The 25,660-nt window shown below is 37.5% G+C and overlaps 1 protein-coding gene across 2 annotated transcripts in view; it reads right to left on the bottom strand.

Annotated features, from left to right (window-relative positions):
- Positions 1–6,024: 6,024 nt before the first annotated feature.
- The window catches only part of SLC6A15 (solute carrier family 6 member 15), a 51,140-nt gene continuing 31,504 nt past the window's right edge, over positions 6,025–25,660 (bottom strand). For both annotated transcript variants that reach the window (XM_067559100.1, XM_067559101.1), the window contains 9 exons: positions 25,223–25,349; positions 21,875–22,056; positions 18,752–18,862; positions 16,036–16,277; positions 15,739–15,931; positions 15,121–15,313; positions 12,256–12,415; positions 8,233–8,395; positions 6,025–7,419 (listed from right to left, as the gene is read on the bottom strand). In XM_067559100.1, the coding sequence (XP_067415201.1) occupies positions 7,048–7,419; positions 8,233–8,395; positions 12,256–12,415; positions 15,121–15,313; positions 15,739–15,931; positions 16,036–16,277; positions 18,752–18,862; positions 21,875–22,056; positions 25,223–25,349 (1,743 nt within the window). In that variant the 3' untranslated portion in view covers positions 6,025–7,047. The remainder of the gene's footprint in view (positions 7,420–8,232; positions 8,396–12,255; positions 12,416–15,120; positions 15,314–15,738; positions 15,932–16,035; positions 16,278–18,751; positions 18,863–21,874; positions 22,057–25,222; positions 25,350–25,660) is intronic.

Here is a 25,660-nt window from a genome sequence, read left to right as displayed (position 1 = left end):
AGTTCCCTTCTTGTCACCCACTACGTATTCACCTTATGCCACTTCTTATCTGTTCTGAGTTCCATATTCATCCATATCTGTCTTCTCCTTCCCTATTCTTCTGTTGATTTCATGATCTCCACTTTCAGTTCCCCCCCACTCTGTTTTTTTCTTTACACCTTAAGTCAATTCTCTCTTCCTCGAACCTGAACCCTGACTCACCCTTTATATATTCTTCCTTTGCACCTGTGAAAATCCAAGGATTATGAGGATTTCCTTCACTACAAATTTCTTCTTTTCTCCAGCTCTGGTATTTTTGTTGTTAAATAGCTCTGCTTCTTCTCCTTGGTAGTCTCTTATCGTTGAACCTTCAATATGTTTTCTAACTTTGTCTTTCTGCTCAAACTTGCCACAGCTTCCACTACCAATAGTCTGGTGAATAGTTATCAGTAATGATGAAGAAAGCAAAGGAAGAGAAGTTTATTTTTCAATATGTTGCATTTGAATTGGTTATGGGACATCCAAGATGACATATCAAAAGCAGGCATAGAGGTAGGATGGCACAGAACTAGATGTGTCTTTGTGTGGTTTTCCATTGAATGACTAGTTCACCTTAACATACTAATTTTAAAATTACAAGAAGGCACCAGCCATCTTAAGGCTGTGTCCTTTGCCAAAGCCTCTTCCCTTCTTTCATAAAGAAAGAGCTTGTTGCTTGCTTGCATATTGTATTATGAGAGTTTCTTTAATTCTGAACGCTGCTAAACATAAGGTGTACATGGGATATATATGTGCTGCATCAGAAGTGGTGTTTGTAACGTAGTAGGCAGTACTCTCCCCCTCAGTGTGTACGGGAAACATTTCATATTCACTTTATCCACAGGTGCAAATGACTACACAAAGTGTAATGCAAAATAAGATATGACTATAATATATCGGCATTTAAACCACTACCTTTCTTCTGAAGCAAATCAGCCAAGTGAATCACTATGTGAACTGCACTATTTCTCAGTGTTCTCCCTCCATCCCCCTCATTGTATCTTTAAGTCTTTATGAAAGAAAGCAGTGAGAAGCAATATTGAAGTGTTCTTGGTTAGAAGCTGAATGATTATCTCATGTTCACTGATTAGTTTACTGACTTCTGTACTATCTATTTTTAATTTGATCTCTTATCATGATGGTAATTTAAAAAAACCCAGAATCTCAAACCAAGAAGCTGATTATATACCTGGGCATTATTGCACTTCAAACCTGAAGGAGGATCATTCTGGTACAGAGAAAAATATAGTTTATTCCTATATTTGTAAGCATTACAGGTTTGTTGCCCATTTCTTTCTTTGACATAAAATACAAATACATAACGAAAGGTGGGGTTTTTTGTTTGTTTTTGGGTGGGGTTTTTTTCTGTTCTTGCTTTATAGAAACCCATTTTCATTCTCAAAAGCTTGTTGTTGCTTTCTGATTAGTAAGGAATGTGACTATAAGAGCTTTTCCCCAGGCAACAAACTCATGAACCTTGCATCTCATCAATGCACTATTGGAATGTCAGCACCCTCCAGTGGCAGTAAAACTGAATCACGCCTTACATGTTTGCTTATTTCATGTTTCTTTTTATACACCATGAAATCTAGCACGGTGTTTTAGTGGTTATTTTTAATTTAGTGCATAGCTAAATTTGTTATTAGTCTTTCAAAGAGAGTATTAAGGAGGGAATGAGCTTAAGTTTATCCTTATACACTGCACCTCAGATGATAAACATACAGTTCTCCCAACATTTTTCCATGATCAGTGCAGTTAAGAATGGTAAATTTGTTCCCTACGGAGCCATTTTAGTGCTGGGCTGTGAAACAATATACAAATATTCTCCTTCCCTGACACTATCATAAATGTCCTCCATGATTGCACAACTGCACACACAGTCTGCCTGAGAATTCTAGGTCAGTATCAATTTACCTCAAAATGCACTTGGGGTTTCCTGAGAGTAAGCTACCTGCTTGGTGTGCATTAAACAAAATTAAAATGCCTCCTTCCATTCTATGGGTCCTGCACCCCTGAGGGGTATCCATGGCAAAATTTCTGTGGGACCAGGGGAAGGATAGGAGCAGGGCCACAGAGATAGTACAGTCCCTGGACTGTGACCCATTGCCCTCTGTGTCCGTTGCCCAACTTCCCTCTACTGAAGGATCTGGACGATATGATGTGGATCATGATTACATTATATTTAGACTTGGAAGAATTAAATGTTTATCAGTAAATCTTGGTAAATGTCAATTTTGCCATACATACAAACAGATGAATATATTTTTTCATCCATAATTGTAGTAGTACAAAGGCAAAGAAAGAAAGAAATTAAAACGCAGCATGGGAATTTATTAGAGTTTGATTTAAAGATATTCACTTTGTATATTTTGATGTGATGTTGACAATTTGTGTTTTCCTAAAGCTTTAGCTTTTTTAATCTGTCTACTCTCATTAAATAATTATTGTCTGACACCCCCCAGTGCCTGATCCACCCACCATTTCCTGCAACTGTGAAAATTAAAACTTATAATAGTTTTTTAAAGAGATTAAAAATAAATATTGATATCATCCATCAATATTATAAACAAATATTGAATTCTGTCAAGCCTAATTATATTGATGCAGGCCTTTGATAGCTTTCATTTGTACAATCAGACCACAGGAAGCATATCCATTTTAAATACCTTGGACTTTTGCAACCAATTATTGTGCTAATATGTTTTACACTTTCCACATGGATGGTTTGTCCTTGGACCGTTTCTAAATGTTTTAAGCTTTTCTTTAATATTGGGCATGATTACCTTTTGTGGATTAATGTGTTTTTTCCTTTCAACAGACTTATTAATTGTGGCCACAACAACAGGGTGGCATGACACCCCCACACCTTCCAACTTCTGTGTAGCTAAATGTCTGAAGCCTTCCTTTTCTGTGTTGTCTTCCTTCCTTTTCTGTAGTATGTTTCTCTTCCCTTTTATGCTTTTTTTTCCATTTCTGGCAGAGCAAGTAGTGACTGAAAATACTGATGCATTCTGAAATGGAGGGAAGTAAGAGAAGGCCCCAGTCCACCTAAAACAATCTTCACTCATTGTGTTGTCATTTCTCTGTGTATGGAAATTCCGTGCTTGTCCATGATTGGTTAATAAGAGTATAACAGTGGGAATATATTACCGACCACCTGGGCAGGATGGTAATGATGATTGTGAAATGCTCAGAGAGATTAGAGAGGCCAGAAAAGTAGAAAACCCACTAATAATGGGGGATTTCAACTATCCTCATATTGACTGGATATATATTACCTCAGGACAGGATGCAGAGACAGCATTTCTAGATATAATTAATGACTGCTTCTTGGAGAGATAGTCCTGGAACCCAAAAGGGGAGAGGCAATTCTTGATTTATGCCTAAGTGGCACACAGTATCTGGTTCAAGAGATGAATACAGATGAACTGCTTGGTAATAGCAACATCTTTGGGGGGGGAATACCAATGAAACTTACCACTGTCGCATTTAACTTCAAAAAGGGGAACTACATAGAAATAAGGAAGCTAGTTAAATGGACATTAAAGGGACCAGTCACAAGAGTGAAATGCCTGCAAGCTGCTTGGAACACCTTAACAGAGGCTCAAACTAAATGTATATCTCAAATAAAAAACAAATACTAAAAGGATTTTTAAAAAATGGCACCATGGCTAAACAGCAGAGTAAAAGAGGTGGTTAGAGGCAAAAAGGCATCCTTTAAAAATTGGAAGTCAAATCCTAGTTAGGAATATAGAATGGAGAATAAATACTGACAAATCAAGTGTAAAAGTATAATTAGGCAGGCCAAAAAGGAATTTGAAGAGCAACTAGCAAAAGACAAAAAGCTAACAGCAAAAAGAAAATGTCAAGTACATCGGAAGCAGGAAGCCTGCCAAACAATCAGTGGGGCCACTGGACAATTGAGATACTATAGGAAAAGGAGTTTCACCAGGGATCAAATAAGGCAGTATGTGTTCATGTTTGACCCAACTCCTAGAGCAGGGATGTTGCACAAAATCTTTTGCACTCATTATTTTTAAGGTGACTTTTTGAAGACCTCCACCCTTCATTATACTTTTCCAGCAGTGCTTCTGTTTATGGAAGGCGTGAGAGAGGGGTTGCTCTCACTTTGGCCAGTGCGAATCAAGCAAATGCACTTAGCCTGTTTTCTTAGAGATTACCAACTGCAGCTTCAACAATAGACAATGTTTAACAGTGGGAGGCATCAAGTACTTGAGTAGCAATTGAGAGGGTGCTTAGTAGGGGACATTTTCTAGAACCTACAACATTACATGCAACTGGGGTGGCAGGATAATCACTGTTTGGGATGCAACTAATAGCTAGCAGTTTAAATGTGTGGTCTTTTTAAAGAAAGGATAAAAATATTACTGAAAGTAGGTGAAACAGGACAAAGAGCTGACAGATTCTCCTGATTGAATTTACTCTACCATATTGAGACAATCTTTCACTGTATGATTAGGGTTGCATTAAAGTCTCCTTTGTATTTCTGGAGTAGGCAAGGGAGAATTTAACCAGGCCTGAGGATAGGGTATAATAATTGTAATAGCAGTGGTCCCATATGAAAGGGTGCTTTTGTGGACAGATGTTAATATGATCATCTCCATTTGGTAAACACACAAAAGTTTGAATTAGGGAGTTTCATAGCTGAAATGTTTCTACAGCTCATGCTAAAGAGCCATATTCTTTAGCCAGGAGTGCTAACATACTTACATCTTCCGTGAATTAGGCACAGAGTGGGACGTATAACCTACCACTCAACAGTTAGTTAGAACCCAGAAGGGAGATGATAGTAGATTCCTACACTTCTGCTGCTTCCGTGTGGCAGATTTGGGCACAACTCTACATTTTTTACACGTTTCTTCTAGGTCTCTTGCTATTCTGCTGTGGTGTACAATTACTAACATCATCTGCTGATCACAAAGATCATTGATGAATGACCCTTTTGAACTATTTCAATTACCCTGTGTAAATTTCAACAACTAAGCTAGGGATATCCCACAGACCACATTTTATATAGATAAGAGGTGGCACAATATTTCAAAAGGTTAAGCAATCTTATATGGTTAATCAATACTATTTGTTTCTGAGCCACCGTTAACTGACTTGAGAAGATGTTCTTCGTCATTATTATTGAAAATTACTTCAGAAGATTTTGAAGGGGAGGCAGCAATGGAACTATTCCCAGAGACAAATAACAGTTGTCATGGGCATGTTGCATTTGGTCAAGATGTTTTGTGAGCTATTTTTGCATAGCTTACTGTGGACCTTTGTTTTCACATTCAAGTCTTTTATTCTGAATCGCACACTGATTTAGGATAGCTTACGGCTCATTTTGAGACACCTTATGTACTTGTGCAAAAAAGTAAGAAAACATAAGGCACCCCTTTACCTACCTACATAGGCTACCAGCAGCACAGATAGCAGCAGAGAAGCAAAGCAACCTTCATAACTTCCTCTACTATCTATATAGACAGGAAGTGTGTGTGTGTGTCGGGGGGGGAGGTTAGGGATAGGAAGTATATAACTGCAAATTACTCCCAGAGCAAGGTATGGGCGCAGACAGGGAGGGAGGGAAACAGGTACCAAATAGTGGCTTCGACTTTTTTGCATTTTTCTCCCAGAGATACAATCTGGTTCCTTATTCTGCTCCTGGGGCAACATAACTATTCTCTACTTTGTGCTTAGGGCTTGTGGCAAAAGCAGAATTGAGTAGTTTATAAGCTCCTCAGGGCATGTAATATGGCTGGCTTTGTAAAATGCCAAGGAAATTTACAGTGCTACATAAATTATTGTATTAATAATAAAAAATTCATACTCCTGATGCAGTAATTTACTGAAAACAGGACCTCCCGGTTAAACATACTTTTGCTTTTAAAAGCTTTGAACACCTCTCTCCAGTTTGTGAACATTGTTCTTCCAGCTAGCCCTGTTGATGAGCAAGAATGCTACACTGTAATAAACATATGAGGATATAACAAACAAAGATCTTTTCTCACTCTCTTTATTCGTAGGTTAAAATGTAATGCCATACAGTTCTTAACAATTATTGACTAAAAAAACCAAGGATTTCTTTTTGCATAAACCAGAAGCAAAACAGAAAAAGACTAATTAAAAAAGCCATCTTGCTTCAAGTTTGGAAACCATTACATACAGTATTAATATACATATTTACATTACAAGTATATTATATAAATATAATATATATGTAATCTTGTAACCACAATAAATATCAAGAAGTTTTTTTTAGGCACACAGCATAGAAAAAAATGCAGAATCTGCACAATCCTTAAAAGTCTTGGAGTGACTCACTCTTACATCATTTTCACACTGAAAAAGCAAATATTTTACATAAAATATACAGCCACAGCTTAAGCAGTCCCCAGTGAACTGGGAATCTTTCTTGCATTCCCATCATAAGCCTCCTCCTTGGTTTTCTAATACTATTTTTCTATACAGCTATTACATAAGAAAATAGTTTGCAAGGTTTTTACTCAGCTAATAGCCTAAGTAATTATCAGTGCTAACAAAATAAGTACAGCATATCTACATAATGTATATACAAATGTGTGCAGAAACATGGGTTTGGTGAACTACTTTGGAGCTCAGTTCTAATACTGAGGAGTTAACCTGCCAGCAAAAAAGGGCTTTTCACTTACATCAATTCAAAAATATTACATCAGCTGAGAAATTGCTGCAAACTGAGGTAACACCTGTACTTTAGAGAAAAAAGCTTTCAAATTAAATGTAAAAAAATCTTAACTATTTTGAAAGACGTAGGCCATCAGTGATTTTGTGTGGTGTGTATTCCCTTCTATGCAATATAAAACCAGAGAATCAATCAAAAGGGAATTTTCAAGCTGTATGTACCATCATAATATTTTAAAGACTGTAGCTAGAGGGGCACCTGAGATCGCACTCTAGTAAATGAAGCAGACCACTTCTCTTAAGAGAGCCAATGTTCAGTGATATAGTATAAACAAAACAAAAAAAAGTGATTTTGTTCTGTAGCTACAAGTCAGATTCCGGCATATCTGGCATATCTGCCATTAGATAGCCAATACCATAGCGTCCATTGGGAGCAGTATCCAGAGTCGGGGATCCAGTCTGTTTCCGGTATATATTTTTACCAAAATTTGGAGATGGCACCTCACTTGGAATCTTCCCATGAATCAGACTCGCATCATCTCCCTCTAGATTGACAGGCTCCTTTATTATCCGTCCTCTTTTGTAGGATACAGCTGCCAAAGTACCAGAGCTGTCATCAATAAGGTTGCAGCAGCGAACTATGAAGACTATAGGGACAGGAAGTATGGCCAATATCATCAGAGATATACAGACAACCATTCCCCATGCTGGATAGCTCAGGAACTCCTCAGTAGCCTATGAGGGCCAAGAGAAATACAATTAATACATTGTTATTTAATAAAAGACAAATCTTGCAATCCTAACCCAGGCAAACTCCTATTGATATACATTAACTTCCCGCAAATTTTGATTAGCAGTGAACCCTAGATTTAGTGTTGCTACATGAAAGGAAATAAGCACTAAGAGTACTGATAATGTTGCAAAAAACTAGAAGACAGAATACTGCCAATTCTTCTTTGAAAAACAATATAACTAGATTTCCTATAAACCAAATATCCTTATCCCACCCAGACTGGACAGTCATAGATTGTTCTATAAAGTAGTTGTTCATTGACATGCTGTGCCAGCTTCCAAGAGGAGTGACTATGAAATGCATAATCTCAACATTTAGTTCTATGATAGCTGATGACAACAAAATGGTGAAATAACTGATGCTAACTCAGTGCTACCACAATGTATTCTGCTTTAGTTAAAACAAACAAACACCTTAACACCTCCCCCTCTACCCTCTCTCTCTCTCTCTCTCTCTCTCTCTCACACACACACACACACACACACACACATCCCCCAACAAATCAGCACTGACACAAATGATAGGAGGTAGGTGTCAGCCAGTGACCACCTTTTTGGGAAATAAAAGAACTAATGCTATGTTAAAGGTAATGATGTTTTTGTATTATTATTACTAGAAACAAAAGTTGCCATGTTTATATTTGTAACAAACTATATGAATTACAAAGTGTCTTTTTATGTGCCACCAAAGAGCTTTAAATATACATTACATTATTCTGGCAATGATATGTGTTTCTTTTTAAGTTTATCGCTTACCTTTTCTTCAATCCACGCACTGTAACCAGGAGGACTTAACCCCATTTGGACAACACTAGCTATCAGCAAAAATAACAATACTACAGGGGAAACATACTTCCATGTATAGTAATAGTATCGGTTTGGAGAAAAACCAAGCATATCCTTTAAGTCCTCCATAAATCTGGGGAAAAATGGACATCATTATTTTAGATACGGAGATTTTACGTGTCCATAGTTGAGACACATCAGCTAATTGCAACAACTGGCACACTGACAAAGGGTACACAAAGAAATATCTACACTTAGACCAACTGTATGGGTTTACACATAGTACCTATATTAATAATGGGTTAAACCAACTCAAATCAAGTTCACTCTGAGTGCCAGAAAACTTAGGTTTGAATCCTGATTAAGCCACAAGCAGGAATGAGTGTTATGATCTATTCCTAGTCCCTAAACGATGTTAAGCCAATGTTTAGTCTCTGGTCTGTCACAAATATAGATTAGATAACCCTAAGATAAATAAGAAATCTACTTTGAATGTTGATAAATCATTGTGGAAATCCATAGTGTTCAACTCAGAAAGATTTAACACAAGATGTGATACATCAGAAAAAGCTCACTGTTATAAGATCTTCCAACCCTTCTTGCAACTGCATGCTAGTTCAAAGATGCTACCCAAAACTAGTCTAAATGTAAGAAGAAACATTACTCACTACCCAACTCAAAACCTACTGAAGTGTTTTCATATTATGCTGGGTTATGTATTTAGGCACGTGTCATTACTTTTGAATTTACATACAAGCAGGACACCAGAAAGGACAAAATAGGTATTACAAAGCCAATTTTGAACCCAAGTGTGCTATATATTATAATTTCAACAAGCTTCCATTTTGCACCTTATCAGTTGTTGAATGATTGTGTGAGGTCTGGACTCTGCCACTGTACCTTGGCAGTGTGACATATGTTTTGAACCAAGCCTAGTGTTTTAGGACTTCCTGATGAAGTCCAATGCCAACAGAAAATGAGAGAGTTAACTTAGAATTGGTTCCTTTTGGGGTTTTGTCAGCAAACTTTGATGGCATTTTAACTCCTTTGATGTTTCTTTTCCCTTTTTGAATGTTACTGTAACAAAATGTTTATATTGTAATAAACATTATGAAAGAAATGTCCCATGCAAGGTTAATATGACATAAAATCTCATCTAATTCCTGGAAACACACCACTCAGAATATACTTCATTGTGAGCTTTAGCCCTTGGTACATAGCTCTCCCTTCTCCACCACATCAAACATAAACTACTTGTCTGCACTTTCAAGGCTTTTCATGGCCTATATCCATTCTACCTATCATCTCGCATATGCTATCAAGTCATCATGCCTGTCTCTGATCTGCCAGTGATGACAACCTTCATCACCCACTTGTTACATTTTCAAACATTTTCTTACTTTCTCCTATGCTTCCCCACATACTTGGGAGGAGCTCCCCATAAAATTGACAAGATCACCTTCCTCAAACTCTCCTTTGCTGTGATGCCTACAGAAAACTGAAGCATTAGGAGCTGGAGTGCTGAGACCGTTGTCTATCAGGCTGATCAATATTGTGTCATGTATCCTCGTGTTCCCCCATCTGTCTGTATCTATGTGTTGTCTTTTTTCTTACACTTAAACTGTCATCTCTATGGGGCAGGCACAGCCTTTTTGTTCTGTGTTTGTGCAGCACCTGGCACAATGGAGTCCTGACCTTTGACTGAGGCTCCCAGACACTGCATAATAAAATAATAATTAATAGCTATTTGTCAGTGGCAGTTTGAGTGCTCCAGATTCAAGTGGTCTCTGCAAATAATACTGGGTTCTTTACCAAGGTTAGCATGGGGAAATATACACCATCGGTTATGTACAGAGCTTAGCAATGAGTTCAAAGATCAGTTTGAATGTTGGACAACAGTATATGCCATGACTCACAGGCACTTTCAGCTGAATCATCAGGACACCTCATGGAATCACTGACAAAGATGATTTGTGGCAAAAATGGGAATTTGTCCTTATTAAGCAAGTTGTTCAGGCAATATTTATACAGACTATAAATAACTTCTGGAAACCATAAAATAAAGCTGCTTGTTGTAGTTTATCCCAGTGTGATTGGGGGCTGGCTGATGACTGAGATCTAAGTGGTAAAAACTCAAATAAAACATTCAGCCTATGCCACAGCTTATTCCAGGAGCACAGAAATAAGGTTGATCAACTTACCTCAATATCCCAGTACAGTGGCTTGGTCTGAACTATTTTGTCTGATTTGAATTATAAATTCCTTATGATTGGGACCATTTCATCCTTTATATTTGTACAGGGTCAAACATACTGATCTCACTCTGAATACACAATGATCACTTTTGTTACGTGATCCAGTAAACATTTTAGGAAGAGCAAATTCATTATCTTTCCTCCTAAATCCTGCCCTCCCCTCATCCACCACTGACAACTCTATCATCAAAATTGCAACCTTAATTGAAGTTTTAATCCCCCTCCCATCTTTTTCTCTCTGCACACTGTTGCTAACAAAATTCTGCCACCTCTTTCTCTACATTTCTCCCTTCCTCTCCAACACCACCAGCTAAACCAATCATAGATTCCAAGTACAGAAGGGACTGTGGTGATCATCTAGTCTGACCTCCTGTATTTCACAGGCCATAGAACATCCAAAAATAATTCCTAGAGCAGAACTTTTAGAAAAATATCCAATCTTGACTTAAAAATTGCCAGTGATGGAGAATCTACCATGAGCCTTAGTAGATTGTTCCAATGGTTAAATACACTCACTGTTAAAAATTTACATCTCATTTACAGTCTGAATTTGTCTAGCTTCAGCTTCTAGCTATTGAATCATGTTATAACTTTCTCTGCTAGATTGAAGAGCCTATTATCAAATATTTGTTCTGCTTCTATTTGAGATTTCCCCTGTTTATGCATCCAAGGATTGTATTAATCCTTTTGGCCATAATGTCACACTGGGAGCTCATGTTCAATTGATAATCCACCACAAACCCCAAATAATTTTCCTGCTTCCCAGGATGAAGACCCCCATCCTGTAAATATGGCCTGCATTCTTTGTTCATACATGTATATGTTTACATTTAGCTGTGTTAAATCCCATATTGTTTGCTTTAGACCAGCTTACCAAGTGATCTAGATCATTGTGTATCAGTGTGAATTCTTCATTACTTACACTCCGCCAATTTTTGTGTCATCTGCAAACTTTATCAGTGATGATTTTATGTTTTTTTCCAGGTCACTGATAAAATTGTCCAGGATCTGATTATTCCTCACCTCAGCTACTGGAACTTATTGTTAACCTCCCTGACACCTGCTCATGCCCCCTCTAGTGTGTTAAAAAAGTTCAGATTGTCAAAAATAATCTATTGTCTCTCGCCCACTACTCTGAGTATGATTAGCTCATCTTGAGCTCCTTCCATTGGCTTCCATTACTATCTAGATCGCATTTATACTCTTCTTCTTTGCCTTCAAGGCCTTTCTCATCCTGGCTATCTCTCTGACCTGGCCTCTTTCAACTGACCTCTTCTCTTGTGTTGCACTGGTTTAATCAACCCTCTGTGTCACTCTACCACTTGTATTTTCAGGCCTTCTTCCATGCTGACCCCATAGATTTAGAACCCTTCTCCTATTCTGGTCCAATATATCCTCCAAATCCATCCTTAAAGACGCACTTCATTCAGGAGTCCTACAAGTCCAGGCTCACCCACCCTGACACACATAATCTACCAAAAATAATGTACCTACACACACTAGAAATAAACAACCCCAAGATGAGTGCTTGATTTCACCCTTCAGTTCATCATTCCCCTTCCCTGTCCTTTGCTGTTTCTGTATGCTGTCTAGATAATTTGCAAGCTCTTTGGGGCAAGGATCTGTGCCTCATCCAGCAGGCTGTTGATCCTATACAACTAAAATGATAAGAATTATGATGAATAGTGTCAACATATGAACCATCATAGGAATGATCAACTCCATTTCCTGAACTTACTTGTCTATCCCATAAACTTGAGAAATGGCAACATTCTCCAAAATGACCACGATAAGTAGAGGCAGAGTAGCAGAGTAATCATCAAACATTGTGACAAAATAATTTCCAGAGCGCTGCACAAAGATCAGGCCAATTAAAAATGCTACCAGACAGCAGATGACTGGAACAAAGGAAAGAAATGAGAAGTGTAACCATAATCGTGCATTAGAGAAAGGAAGAAAGAAAGAAAAAGTTACCAAACATCAAATAATATTTTAATTCATTATCATTTTGCTTTATTCTAGGTTGACACCAGTTTTCCTTTCTTTCCTTCTCACCATTGTACTAGCTCAATAAAGCCATGTCTTTCCCTAGGCAGCAAACAGTCAAAATTAGAAGTAATTACTAGAATGTAAGACAGCCCTGATTCAGCAAAGTAAGTTCTTTGCTGAATCAAGGACTATTTATCATTAGATGCTTAAAGTGAATGTAAAGGGTAGAATCCATGAAAACAGTACACTTAATGCTGTAATCTGGTTCTTAATTCTCTCTTTTCATTAACTAAAATTAACAGGGTCAAAATTTCATACCACAATTTTCAAAACAAAACAGCTCTATAGGTTTACTAGATAGAATCATTCACAGCCATTTCAATTCAGATTGCGTTCACTTGCCTCGGGAACTATCTGCATTTATTTATTTTCAGAGGAAGAGCATCCCAACCTTTTCTTCTTCTAAAGGCCAGCTGGAAATTTCCATCCCAAAGGCCTGGTAAAAATCAATGGGATTTCTGCTACTGGCTTCAATGGGAGCAAAACTGGGCCCTACAACAGTAATACAGTGAACCAAATTCTGGAAGAATTTTAAGTTGGTTGTATTCCTAACAGACAGGACCTGTAGGATTGGCCCCAAAAATGCAACAGTACCGCATAAGAGCCATTGTTTATACTCCAGCCAATATATTTATTGACGTAAGTATTGTAAGGGAAGAGGACAATAATTTTGTAAATATGATCATATAAAAATAAACTTCTCTTTTCTTATCATGTAGCCATAATTGTTTACTTTATGAATGGCTTTTGGAGAAAAAGTTTTAATTAAAGCACTGCAGAAGGAACATCTATTAAAATACAAAATGGATGTTAACCATAGCATTCAAGATCCAACACAAATTGACAAAATCAAGGAAAGTTAGGGTGGGATCTTCAAAAGCGCTCAGCATTGGCTAAACTACTCCCACTGAAATCAATTGGAGTTATTCTAGAGACTTCAGTGAAAGCAGATTTAGATCCATACTGTGCTTTTGAAAAATCCCACACTCAGACTTTAGATTATCCCTGAGTTGTTAACTCTCCCCATTGTCCCTTAATGTTGTATATACCCAGCACATGCAACCATCTGTATATGGAGACTTTAATAAGAACATTAATGTAACTGAACACATACACACAAAGCACTTAAGCATGTGGCTAGTCTCAAAAAAGGCAGTGGAGCTATGAAGATATTTGAGTATTTTGCTGAATTGGGCCAGTTATGCTGTAAATTACAAATGCAGGGACACGAATTAAAATTCCAGATTTATGGCTATCTATGACTCTTCAGGCCAAACCCTACCACTGGTTTTTATGGTGTGCAACCCAACTGGCATTGTATGGGGTATAATCAGGGTAGCATTTGGAGACTGGAGATCAAATTTGAAAACATTACACTAAATTGTAATCTCTTGAGTCCAACTGTCTTAAGTGGAATTATGCAGGTAAAATCAATGCACAGAACTCAGAAAAAGTGTTAGATTAAAGTAATTTCATGGAACCCTATTTCATTTTTTTTAATTCAAATTCCTAAATCATAACAAAGGTTTATTGTGAAGTGCTAAAATGGTAACAAGATATTCATATAGACACACAGAACAAGTAGCTAATTTTCAAACAATATTAATGTTACATGAGTTATTTGACAGGGTTTGAAAGAAGTGAAAGAACTTAGGGGCTGGTTTTCCTACTCAATGAATATCAGTTGATTAGTCTTGGTGAAAATATTAAGTCCCTGATCCAGCCACCAACTGAAGCATGTGTTTCCTTTTAAGCACTACTTGTTAAGTAAGTACTTTAGGGCCAGATTTTTTGTATTCAGGTACATAACATAAGGACAGGGGCCTAAGGGGATTTTCCAAATTTTGTAGGAGCCCATGGGATCCCAGTGCACTGCTGGCCAGGGTAAAAATACATTTTTATTAATGGTGGGTGCAGGAATGCTATCTTCCTCATAAATATCTGACATAGGACATTTCTGGCAGTAGGCCACTCAGAGTGAGTGGGCAATTGGTTTAGTCCATTGTGGTAGTTCTATGGACTTTTTGAACTGCAAAATTTATCTTTCTATTTATTTCTTTACCTCTTTTTTTTTCTCCATCCAAAGAAAAGACAAGTAAAAGATGGCTATGGATGCACAGTTAATCACTCATAAATCAGGACATGCCAATATTAAGGTTGCATGTGAAACTTTCATTCCTTCTCGTGCATAACTTTTAGTATCTTATTTTTTCTATTTACATCATTTTCATACTTGACTATGCTTGAATGGTGAATATTTTGAGAGACGTAAGGATGACCAAATATAAAGGAGCTCATAATGGAAATTGTTATGTACCCTTAAATTATAGTGGTTGCTACCACTTCCACTGTAACACACAGGAAAAGTTCTTTTTGGAGCTGTAGATATGGTGAGGGTAGGGAGTATAGACAGGACTGCAGTTATATAACACTATGCTATAGTTTAGTGGTGCAACTCTTCATGCCAATAAAAACATGAAATACCTCTTTTCCACCTGTAATGACAAGACCTATTTTCTTGGGATTATGAGAGATTAAAACTTGTAAAACTCACCAGTAAGAATTTCTTTCCTCACTTTGAAGGTATCAACAATAGGCGTGATGATTCCTTCAATGGTTCCAAACATACTGCCAAGTCCCAAATTTACCAGCATGAGGAAGAACATCACTGACCAAAAAGGAGAGGCAGGGAAGTGGGTCATTGCTTCTGTAAAGGCAATAAAAGCTAAGCCGGTGCCTTGAACAGCCTGTCAATAAGAAATCCACATGATATGATTAATGGAGATGGTGGACCAAACTGTGAGTCAAAGTAACAGTGGGTCAGTATTTATTTACATATTTTTGTAAGTTTGTGTACACAAATTTGGCCTCCCACCCAAAATATCGCATGCTCAGAACTTCTGAAAATCAGGCATCTTATATTTTTTATCAGGATCAGTATATCTTGACCATAGCATGGAGTAGCTCAATGCAGAGACATTGATTAGGACCCTGATCCAGAAAGCCTGATTGGGCTTTAGATCAGGCCCATTTGGTTTATAGATGAGGCTGGTCAGAAGATAAAACCATTTTTACATATACAATATCACACTCTTTATACTTCACAGTAAGAGATGGCTAATAAAATAGTCATTCAAAATCTTTGTATTAAAGACACAAACATCATTCTAACCTTATTAAGTTCATCTTTAATCTGACAGGATTGAAGACCAAGAGCAGGAAATTCTTCTTCTTTAACTTTTTGAATGATGTCATAAACTAAATTGTAATCATCTGCTGTAATGCTTGAGAAATTGATATGATGGGGGATCATATCCTGGCTCAGATTGCCTATTTTCAAAAGTTTTAAAATCTTCTCAGAATTTCTGTAAAACACAATGATATAGTGATAATAAATCAGAGGATTTTGTGTGTGAATTCCTAAGTGAAATATACCATAAAAATGAAGAAAAGAAATGAATATTCATACTGGGTAATGCATTTCTCATTTATGATATTTGCTTTGAAGCCCAGAACAGCAAACACCACCAAAGTTGCCAGCACAGAAGTGAAAAAATTGATGAAGGACACCAGAACAGCATCGAAATGGCAGTTGTTGTCTCTCTTGTTGTAGCTTGAAAAGGCAATGACTCCACCAAATCCAAGCCCTAAGGCAAAGAACACCTGAGTAGCAGCTTCTCTCCAGACCTTGGGCTCCAGCATTATTTCAAGCTGTTTGAAATTAGACACAATTAGACACGGCTACAAAACACAGTACTTCTTTTGTATGGATAGACAACACACAATGCTGGAAGATAACCCACACCAGCTAAAATGTTAAAGCCCAAATGTAAAATTATTTATACTATATTAGAACAAAAGCTGAATATTAATTATACTATTGGATGAATGTATGGAGCAAGATTTCCACTGACTTTATACATGGTGCAAGAGGAACATACTATACAAGGAGGCACCAGTTACAATCATTATTAAAATGGCAGCTAGCTGTACCCTGTATTGAAGGCCACACATACTAGTATGTTTCCAGTTTAACTGTGGATTGATTGATTTGAGTTGCAATTGTTAAGATATCTTTTAGGGTACATTAACCTTTATAACATTAAAGTAATGTTGAAGATTGTTTTGAATAGCAAGAGAGTTCCTTTAATGCACTTACATATTAGTTTGTGAGGTAAGATTCAATGGGCTGAGTAAATTCCGACCAATAGAACCTATGCTGATATCTGTGGGTCAAATACTGTCTTCAAATATATGCACAAATCTCTCATTGACTTAAATGGATCACATACCCAAGAGAAAATTTGGCCCTGCACTGAAAATTGTCATAAATTCCAGTTGCATAGCTTCTTCAGCCAATCCAGTTTCAATGAATGCCTTTGGTGAAACTAGATAATTTATGATCCATCACCTGTTTATCTTAGATCTACCCAATTAGTAGATCACAACAGAATAATTTCACTATCTAGTTCTTATATACTGCTTTTCATCCACAGATCTCAAAGAAAGTCAGAAGTTGATGGTTAAATTGGACATATTTAGGTTCGTCTACTGAGATCAAATGGAACCATACCTTCATAAATATATTATGAAATTACATATAGCATTAAAAACTTGACTTTTGATTACACTGTATTTTAAATTTCATTAGTTTTATATGAAAATAAAAGCATCAAACTAGTTATATTACTTTACTGTTTTTCCTTACTTTGAGCAAAAATATGCCTTAAGTTACTTTAAATAAGTTTTTTAAATGTTTCCAACTTCCTATAAAAGCTGAAAGATTATATATATCATATGTAAACAGTAAGGAGCTGTTTTCATAAATCTAATTCTGGTCCTGGAAATCCTGACAAATGGATCTTTAGTGTGTAGGTGGAAAATATGTATTTTTCTAAATAAATGCACAGTACTGTAATTACAAATGGTACAAACACATACACTGAACCGATACTTCAAATTTTGTGTGTATGTATCACACAGTCATTTCTAGTGCTTGTTCACTAGGTGGAGCTAAATATACACTAATTCCTAGCAGCATTTCAAAACATTTTTTTTCATATTTTAATTCACTCTTAATGTAGAGCATTTTCATTTCAGTTTTTGTGCAGTATAAGGAAACATTTCTGCCCTACTAATGACTTCAATGGGCTTTCATCAGGCCCATATACCTTTCTTTTGCTACTCCTATCTACATCAAGCCAGTGTTCAAATGACACATAATTTTTTGGTTATATACACTGGAAACAATATTCTCCCCTCCAATATTTACACTATTACTTGGTAGCAATAAATATCAGCAATAAATATCAGACCAATAGAAAATACTAAGAATACAATTTTTCTTTAAACATTATTTATATGAACAGTTGAAACAATTTTTACTAAACTCTTTTAAATAAAAAAATAGTATTTTAAGTAATACATTATTTGTAATGTTTTCATCACTATGTTTAAATCACAATGGCCAAATCCTAGGTGATACTGTCCCTGTTACTTAGCGAGAGTTGTAGTGCTTAGCTTCTCTCAGGATTTGGCCTCCTGCCTCTGTTACAGGCTTCCTGTGTAACTGTGTGTTAATCTCTCTGTGCCTTGGTTTTCCATCTGTAAAAACTGGGATAATACTTTCTTATAACCATCCTGTATCTTGTCTTGTCTATTTAGATTGTAAGATCCCGTAGGGCATTGATTGTCTCTCACTATGTGTTTGTACAATGCCTAGCACAATGGGCCTGGATCTCAGAAGACTCTTGTCATTACTATAACACAAGAAAATTTAATAATATGATTGGTAACATAGGTCATTTAACCTACTGGTGTTGCTCCTGACATTCAAACAAGGGGTAACATTCTTGTCATTTTTCTCTGGCCACTATGACACCTTCATTTATAACATATATTATTTAACATTCATCTGTGAGGGTCAGTCCTGTTTCCACTTAACTCAACTGAAGAACTGATTTGTACAGAAACAGATCCCATATGTATTTCTGAACATGTAGGCACTAAGGGCTTGATCCTGTGCCACTGAAGTCAGTGGAAATTTTACCATTTATTATAGTGGGAGCAGAAGCAGGCCTGAGAGAAGGCTGCTGAGCTCAGTCTTTTATTATTCAAAGAATTCATAAATGAACAATTTGCCATTGAAGCCATAAGTGTACATGCAATGGAAACTAAACACATACCTTAGGGGTAAACATGTGACGAATTCCATCCACAGAACCTTTTAAGAGCAGTCCTCTGACCAGAAAGCATATGAGTACCACATAAGGAAAAAGGGAACTAAAATACATGATCTGAAAAATATTAAAAGGACATTAAAAAGACTTCATGACCATCATTTTCTCAGTTTCATATTCTATGGTCAGTGCCTTTTCATGGTACAGTTGTATGACCAAGATTAAACTTCAAGACATTGGACTCTCTGTTCCCTTTGTTTTGCGGAAAAGAGCAAAAGGAAGGCACCATTGCTGAAGTGGTTCCCCAAATTGCAGAAATAGATATAGTACAATATGTGGTATAGTTGGTTGAACAATACAGAATTGGGGTTACATGGAAATTCAGTGGGCATGTCAGACCTGATGAGGGGAATGAGGAGCAGCTACTCTTAAACACTTTGCTTCCACTTCTAAATGTATTCTGTTTCAGGCAGAAATCATGATGAAGAATGTTGCTGCTCCTTTCAACACTGTTATGATCTGGAACTTGTACTACCTTTGGAAGGGAAATAACAGGTAGCCAATGGGCGCACCCCACCAAATAATTTGTACTGACAAGAAGGAAGGGGAGCCCCAAACCATGTGCAATCTACACAAATACCCCAAGATCCAAGGGGTGTGAGCCATGTTCCAGAGGGATTGGATGGGCTGAAGATGGGCTAGTAAGTCCAGTAGTTAGTACACTTTAGAGCCCTAAAATGCAATTTTGCCCAACTCTCTGAGCCAGGAGAGCCCTACTCCGACACTATACAACTCCCACACAGCTAAGGACAGGGTATTTACCTTATACTTGAGGCCTGACTTCATTTTGTTTTACAAGCATAAAGCTTAATTTTCTGAGGTACTTGCAAACCCCTCAAGAAAAATATCTTTTTGATATTACTGTTAACTTCTTTGATCTCACATTGAAAAGAAAACAGTATCCAATAGTGAAATGCTATCTTTCATTCCTTATCTGTTCTTGAAAAGGCCAGTAAATGGGTTTGGTGCTTGAAAAGCTCAGTCATTTTATTCTGTGCCAGAACAGGCCACACTTGAATTATTTCTCTTACTGAAATAAGCAAAAGAGGCATGTGGTAATTTCCCATGACTTGCTGTAACAGTCTATCACAAGACTTTCTGATCGCAAAGAACTGGGCAGATGACGCTGTCAACAACAAGGTGTCGGAACCAGCCAGTCTTAGGGACAAAATTATTTCTTATCTGGGGCTGTATGTGGAGGAAAGATGAATTCTCTTAAATTTGGCTAGTGGTTTATTATACAGCACACCATTTTGACTCCGTCCTCTTGCCTCCAGGGCAGGAGATTATGGGTGGAAGTCCTATGTGAGTACTTGCACCCAAGTTAAATACAAATTTGACAGACTCAGGAACATGAATAACTGGAAGACGAACCAGGGGGAAAGATTATTGCCATTGCCACCTTCTAGGTCCCATCCATAATGCCCCTCCACAACTCCTCAGGGGAAAAGTGCCATCAGACCTTCCTGCAGCATTCCTCAAGTGTCTCCTTTCCAAATACTAGATGAGCTGGCCCTCTTTAGTACCCAATCCTGCAAGTGTTTTCGCTCATGTGTAACTTTACTGACAGTAGTAGTCCTTAGTAAAGTTATTCATGAGTGTAAGCGTTTGCAGTGTGGGATCCTAAGTAGGGCTGGCTCTTCTAGTATTGAGAAAGGAGACAGCTGAGGGATGTCACAGGAAGGTCTGATGGCAATAACACTCAAGGATATTGACTTGCAGTGCAACTTGGGCTAGATTTTTAAAGGTATCTTTAAAGGAATGTAGATGCCTAAAGCACATAGGCATCTCACTCCGATTTGATTTCACTAGGAGTCAGGCAGCCAGGGCTGAATGCACAAAAGAAGTTAGGCACCTAAATTCCAGTTTTAGGCTTTAGTGTGATGCACAAAACTCCCATTGAACCCTGTAGGTGCCTAAACTTACTCAGCACCTAAGATTTTGCTGTAAAAATTCCCTAGGCATCTATGTTTTTGCCTCTGAGAATGCACCCTGCTGCCTCACTCTAGGCACCTTGATGCCTATCTCCTCCCTAATCCCCAGTTCGATTCATAGATCAGGAGAAGACTGGCTTTCCGTTGCCTCAGTCATGTGTAGGGCCTGATGTGGTTAATGGATTGGGCCCCTCAGATGAGTTTACATGAAACAGACAGGAGAAGGACAACTTCCCTCATATCTTTTAGCCCAGTAATTAGGGGATTCTCCTGGAACATGGGAGAACCACAATTCAAGATGCACTCCCTGAGGGGGTGAAGGGATTTGAGCAGAGATCTGCCACTTCTCTGGTGGGTTCTCCAACTACTGGGATATGAGATATTCTGATGTGAGAGCTGCACACTCTGGATAATTAGTCACTGGCACAGGAGGGCTGGATCCTTGGTCTCCCACTTCCCAGTGCTCTAGCCATTGGACTGTAGAGTCATTTTTATGCTTGTGCTCTCTTTTACTCTCTTGCTGGCCCAAATGACTCTTTCACAGAGAGAGAGAGAGAGCACAAGCATAAGTGTTACTCTGTGGCATCTATCAACCTTCTCCTCAGCAGCAACAAAAGGCAGATGACTAATCAAAAATGAGCAATGAAGGCTTCCAAAAGGACTATATCCAGCCCTCATCATAAAGGATGTTACAGTGGCATGGACTCCTGTGAGCCAAGGAATCAAAAGGAGCAAAAGGATAAGGGATCATAAGGACCCAATCTACCGTAAATGGGCCTGGATGTGGTAAGAGCCATCTGACAAATTCACTTCTTAATCTGACATACAGAAACATATGCAGATGTATCAGTGATGCAATGAAACGGAAGTGGGAATTACTTGCATTATTTATGTCAATGAAAACGAAAAGGGTTCTCAGACTTCAGCACTCCATCTTTTTTTTTTAACCAGACATTATATCTACAGTTTTAATGCTTAAGTACCAACAGTCCTCTACCTGAAATGATAAAAATGCTAGATGAGTCACAGTCTTTAGTCTGCCCATGAAGATTTTATGAGAGGGTAGGCAAAGGAAGTGGCAAGTAAGAATGCAGAGAAGTAAAACACTGTAATTAAGGTAAAGAATAATACTCACTTTGCCTGAAGACTGAATGCCTTTGATCATTGCCAGGCAAACTAGAACCCATGCAGCCAGCAAGCACATAGTCATTTTCCAGTTCAGACCCCCACTCTCTGAGAGAGAGTTGGAAATATTCAGTGCTTCTCTGTACCAGTAATAGGTGGTAGCAGAGCTTTTCTCACACTCAGGCTCTACAACTGGCAAAAAAGTCAACATATCGTTATTAATCATTAGATATTGGGTAGAAAGTGCTTTCGCGATCTTACACCAAAAGCATCACAACAACTTTGAATTGGTGCTTATATTTTATTACCACGGTAGCATCATTTTACTGAAAAAGTAAATCCACAGGCATAAAGCTATTAGAGCCTCTTAGTATGAAAATATCACAGTTCAAAGCTGGAATTGGAGGCCTCCTGAAGTCAATGGAAAGTTTTGGATATGACTTAAGAGTACTCCCTGGAGGTGAAATTCATTCATGGGCAGAACACTAACTCAAAGTCTATGAGCCACTTAAATCCCATTTAAACTCTCAAAATAAGCTTTGAGTAGTGCATAGGTCTTGCACATAGTTTTCTGCACAAAGGTGAATTTAATCAATTGTGCATAAATTAGACTTTCTGTATTATGAAGCTGTAAATCATGCGCCAGGTTTTCCATTATCATTATGGAAAACAATATACTATAAAGTTATTCTGAAATATGGATGATGTTAATTTTGGAATAAACCTGGTGAAGCCATTTTCAAATAAGGGTGTGTGATGAGGTGTACTAAGCCTTCGGGGCCCTCTTCTGGAGGCCCCACTGCTCTGCTACACCCTTTCCTAGGAAGCAGCAAAGTGGAAGGAAAAGTGCTGCAGGGTGAGTCCTCCAGCCTGTGTAGAAAGGCCTCAATGGAGCAGCCATCTTGGAAGCTAGAGAGGCTTGTCCTTCAAGGGCTAGAAGAGTTAGCAACAGCCAATCAGAGCCCAGCAGGCTCAGATAAAAGGAGCTGCAGGGCCTTATCAGGTCAGGTACTGGCTGACACCAGAAGAAGGGGGTTCCTCTCTGATCAAAGGAGCCTGACAAGTAGCTAGAGTTTATGGCTGGCTGCACTTACACTGAGATTGCAGACATTGGCCTTGAGAGAGAGCTGGAAATAAAAGGGCCTGGTAGGAAATGGCCCAGAGAAACTGAAGCAGAGTACTGGCATAAAGAACACATAGAGTAAGAGTCCCTACTCTTAGCAGAATATTGGCATAAGCAATACATAGAGTAAGAGTACCTGGGACCTCGGAGTACGGATGGGCCTGGTTTCCCATCTTGGCCACTGGTAAAGTGGCATAAATGCCAAAAAGAATAAAGGCCTTATCTGGGAGCCCAAACAACGAAGGGCCAAATTTAAAGAGCCCAGAGCCTATCAAGGGCAAATAGACCAGGAAGGTTTTTTTGGTTTTTTTTGACTTTTTGACTTGGCCACATGGTCAAGCCACTAAAGGCCCAGAAGGTCAGCCAGCAGCCTACAGGAGTTCACCCACCTGGAGATGCTCAAGAGGTGAGCACCCTTTTACAGGGTGCCTTAACAGGATATCTAAGTCTTACATACAAACGCACAGTTTAGCAGGTAGGCACATAAATGATTATTTTGCATGTCAAATAATGATGTAATGATACCAAAGTGTTAAAGCACAGGATCCTGAAAGATATTGTGTGTATTGCAGTAGTGGTATTTTATAGTATTGTAATGCTACTGTGAGTTATCCAGTAATCTTGTACTTATCAAAAAAAATAGTTTTTAATTTTAAAGGAATTCTTTTTAAAAGACTCATAAAATTCACTTACATTTTTAAACGATAACATTTCTAATCTGGCTCCTGAATCAAAATAGCGTATGGAGGAAAAAAGTTTATTTTAAAGTCTAATTAATCCAAAGGGCAGATCCTTAGCTGGTATAAATTGTCATAGCTCCATTATGGCTTGTACAGGTTTTCCTGGCAATAATGCAGCTATGACAACTTAATACAAGTGAGGGACTTGACTCCAGGCATTGAAAAAAGCAATCAAAACTGAGAAAAGACCTTATAAATAAATTATTTGCAACATTTCAAATTATCCTGGTCATCTTCATACAGAGAGGGAAAAAAACCCAGCACATACTGAATATTTAAGATAAGAAATAAAAATAAAAAACAATCAAAAGAAATGTTTTCTGCTTCTAGGTGTATGGTCAGGTCAACATGAGATAATCAAATCCTAAGGATAAGAAGCACGTAGTTGTGCTTCATGATATGCCAGGGTAGGATTATCTCATTATGACTACAAATCAATGGCTAATTCTCTGATCCCTGCTTAGTTATGAGGCAGGCATAATATTGTTTAATTCACAGGTATTTTGGGCTTTCTGTTGTCTAATGTGTTTTCGTGTTCTGAACAAACATGCCCCTGAAATCACTAATGGAAAATATAACAACATGTCTTCAATGAAAACATCTTTTTATACTGTAGCCACAGGGAGTTTTGACATACAATACTAAATAAAGAAAAGTTTCCTCTGAGATTACATCTTCCATTTCAAACAAAGTAAATATAAAACCCACTATTAAAATTAGAAAAGTATATTTATAGTTAGCTTATAACTTTTCCATTTCAAACAAAGTAAATATAAAACCCACTATTAAAATTAGAAAGTTATATTTATAGTTAGCCTATAATTTTTCTCACCAAAATATTTCATAAGAGGATAGCATTTAACTAGCCCAGTTACCCTTTAAATGACTTTTTTTTCACATTATTAGGCCTTTTCCAAATTCTGCCTATTTGTCTTAGAAATTAGGTGGTTTATTTTGCTTTTTATGCACCATATCTGCATTTTTAAAATCTAGTCAGTGATTTTTTTTAATGAAGTAAAGGTAGTCTCTGGGACAGTACTGACTCTTGTACAGACCAGACACCTGTCCTTGAATTCTCCTGCCAATATTTGTGGTTTGAAATGTTTTTTTCTCTCACCTTTAGCTGTGTGAAAATTTCAGACAAATGTAAAGTGATAACTAAACCATTATATAGGGGAAAGAGGGAAATGGACTATACATGGCATGCTATCAAAGATGCAAAGCAAAATAACTGAAAAATACACAGAAAATATATATCTGTTTCTCTAGGCTCTTTCAGTTACATTAATCTTAGGTGTTACTTAAAGAATAGCAGGTTAAAAAAAAAGTCTGCTTTAAAAAAAAAAAAAATGATGTCCAAATAAAGGGCCTGATCCAAAGCCCATTGAAATCAATGAAAAGACTGCCCTTGACTTCAGTGGACTTTGGATCAGGCCCAAACTGGTCTTTTTTTCTTTTCTTTTTTTTTTTTAAAGTGAATATATCCAAGACTTACAGGTATGAGAAGTATTTTTCACCAAAGGACACTGATCCCATGGCAAGGGGTGCTGAAAAGACTGAGAAAAGTAAAACAGACTCCATCCAATGATGACATTGTAGTAGAGGGCCACAAAGAAACATACCTAAAGTATAAAACAAGATATTTTAAAAGCTTTAAGGAATAACTATATATCTTAAGTTAAAGTGAATAAAAGCAATGAACTAAATCCTGCACTACATAAAATTGCTACTGAAATTAATGAGAATTGTGCCTAAGTAAGAGTTGAATAAGGGCTCCATAATTTAGCCTTTGAGAACATACTTAAAGTCCAATATTTTCCAAATTCTTCTTCTTCTCTGTGTTTATCATACATACCTTGCTAATATTTTTAGCAGACTCTTTTTCTCCCAAAAGACTAATATTTTTATAAATTAAAATATGATTTTAGGGATT

Source organism: Emydura macquarii, unplaced genomic scaffold (genome assembly GCF_026122565.2).
Source record: "Emydura macquarii macquarii isolate MOO-44397 ecotype Brisbane River unplaced genomic scaffold, CSIRO-AGI_Emac_v2 contig_2205, whole genome shotgun sequence".
Taxonomy (NCBI): domain Eukaryota; kingdom Metazoa; phylum Chordata; order Testudines; family Chelidae; genus Emydura; species Emydura macquarii.
The sequence above is the reverse complement of the archived record's forward strand: the minus strand, read 5'-3'. Positions and strand labels throughout refer to the sequence as shown.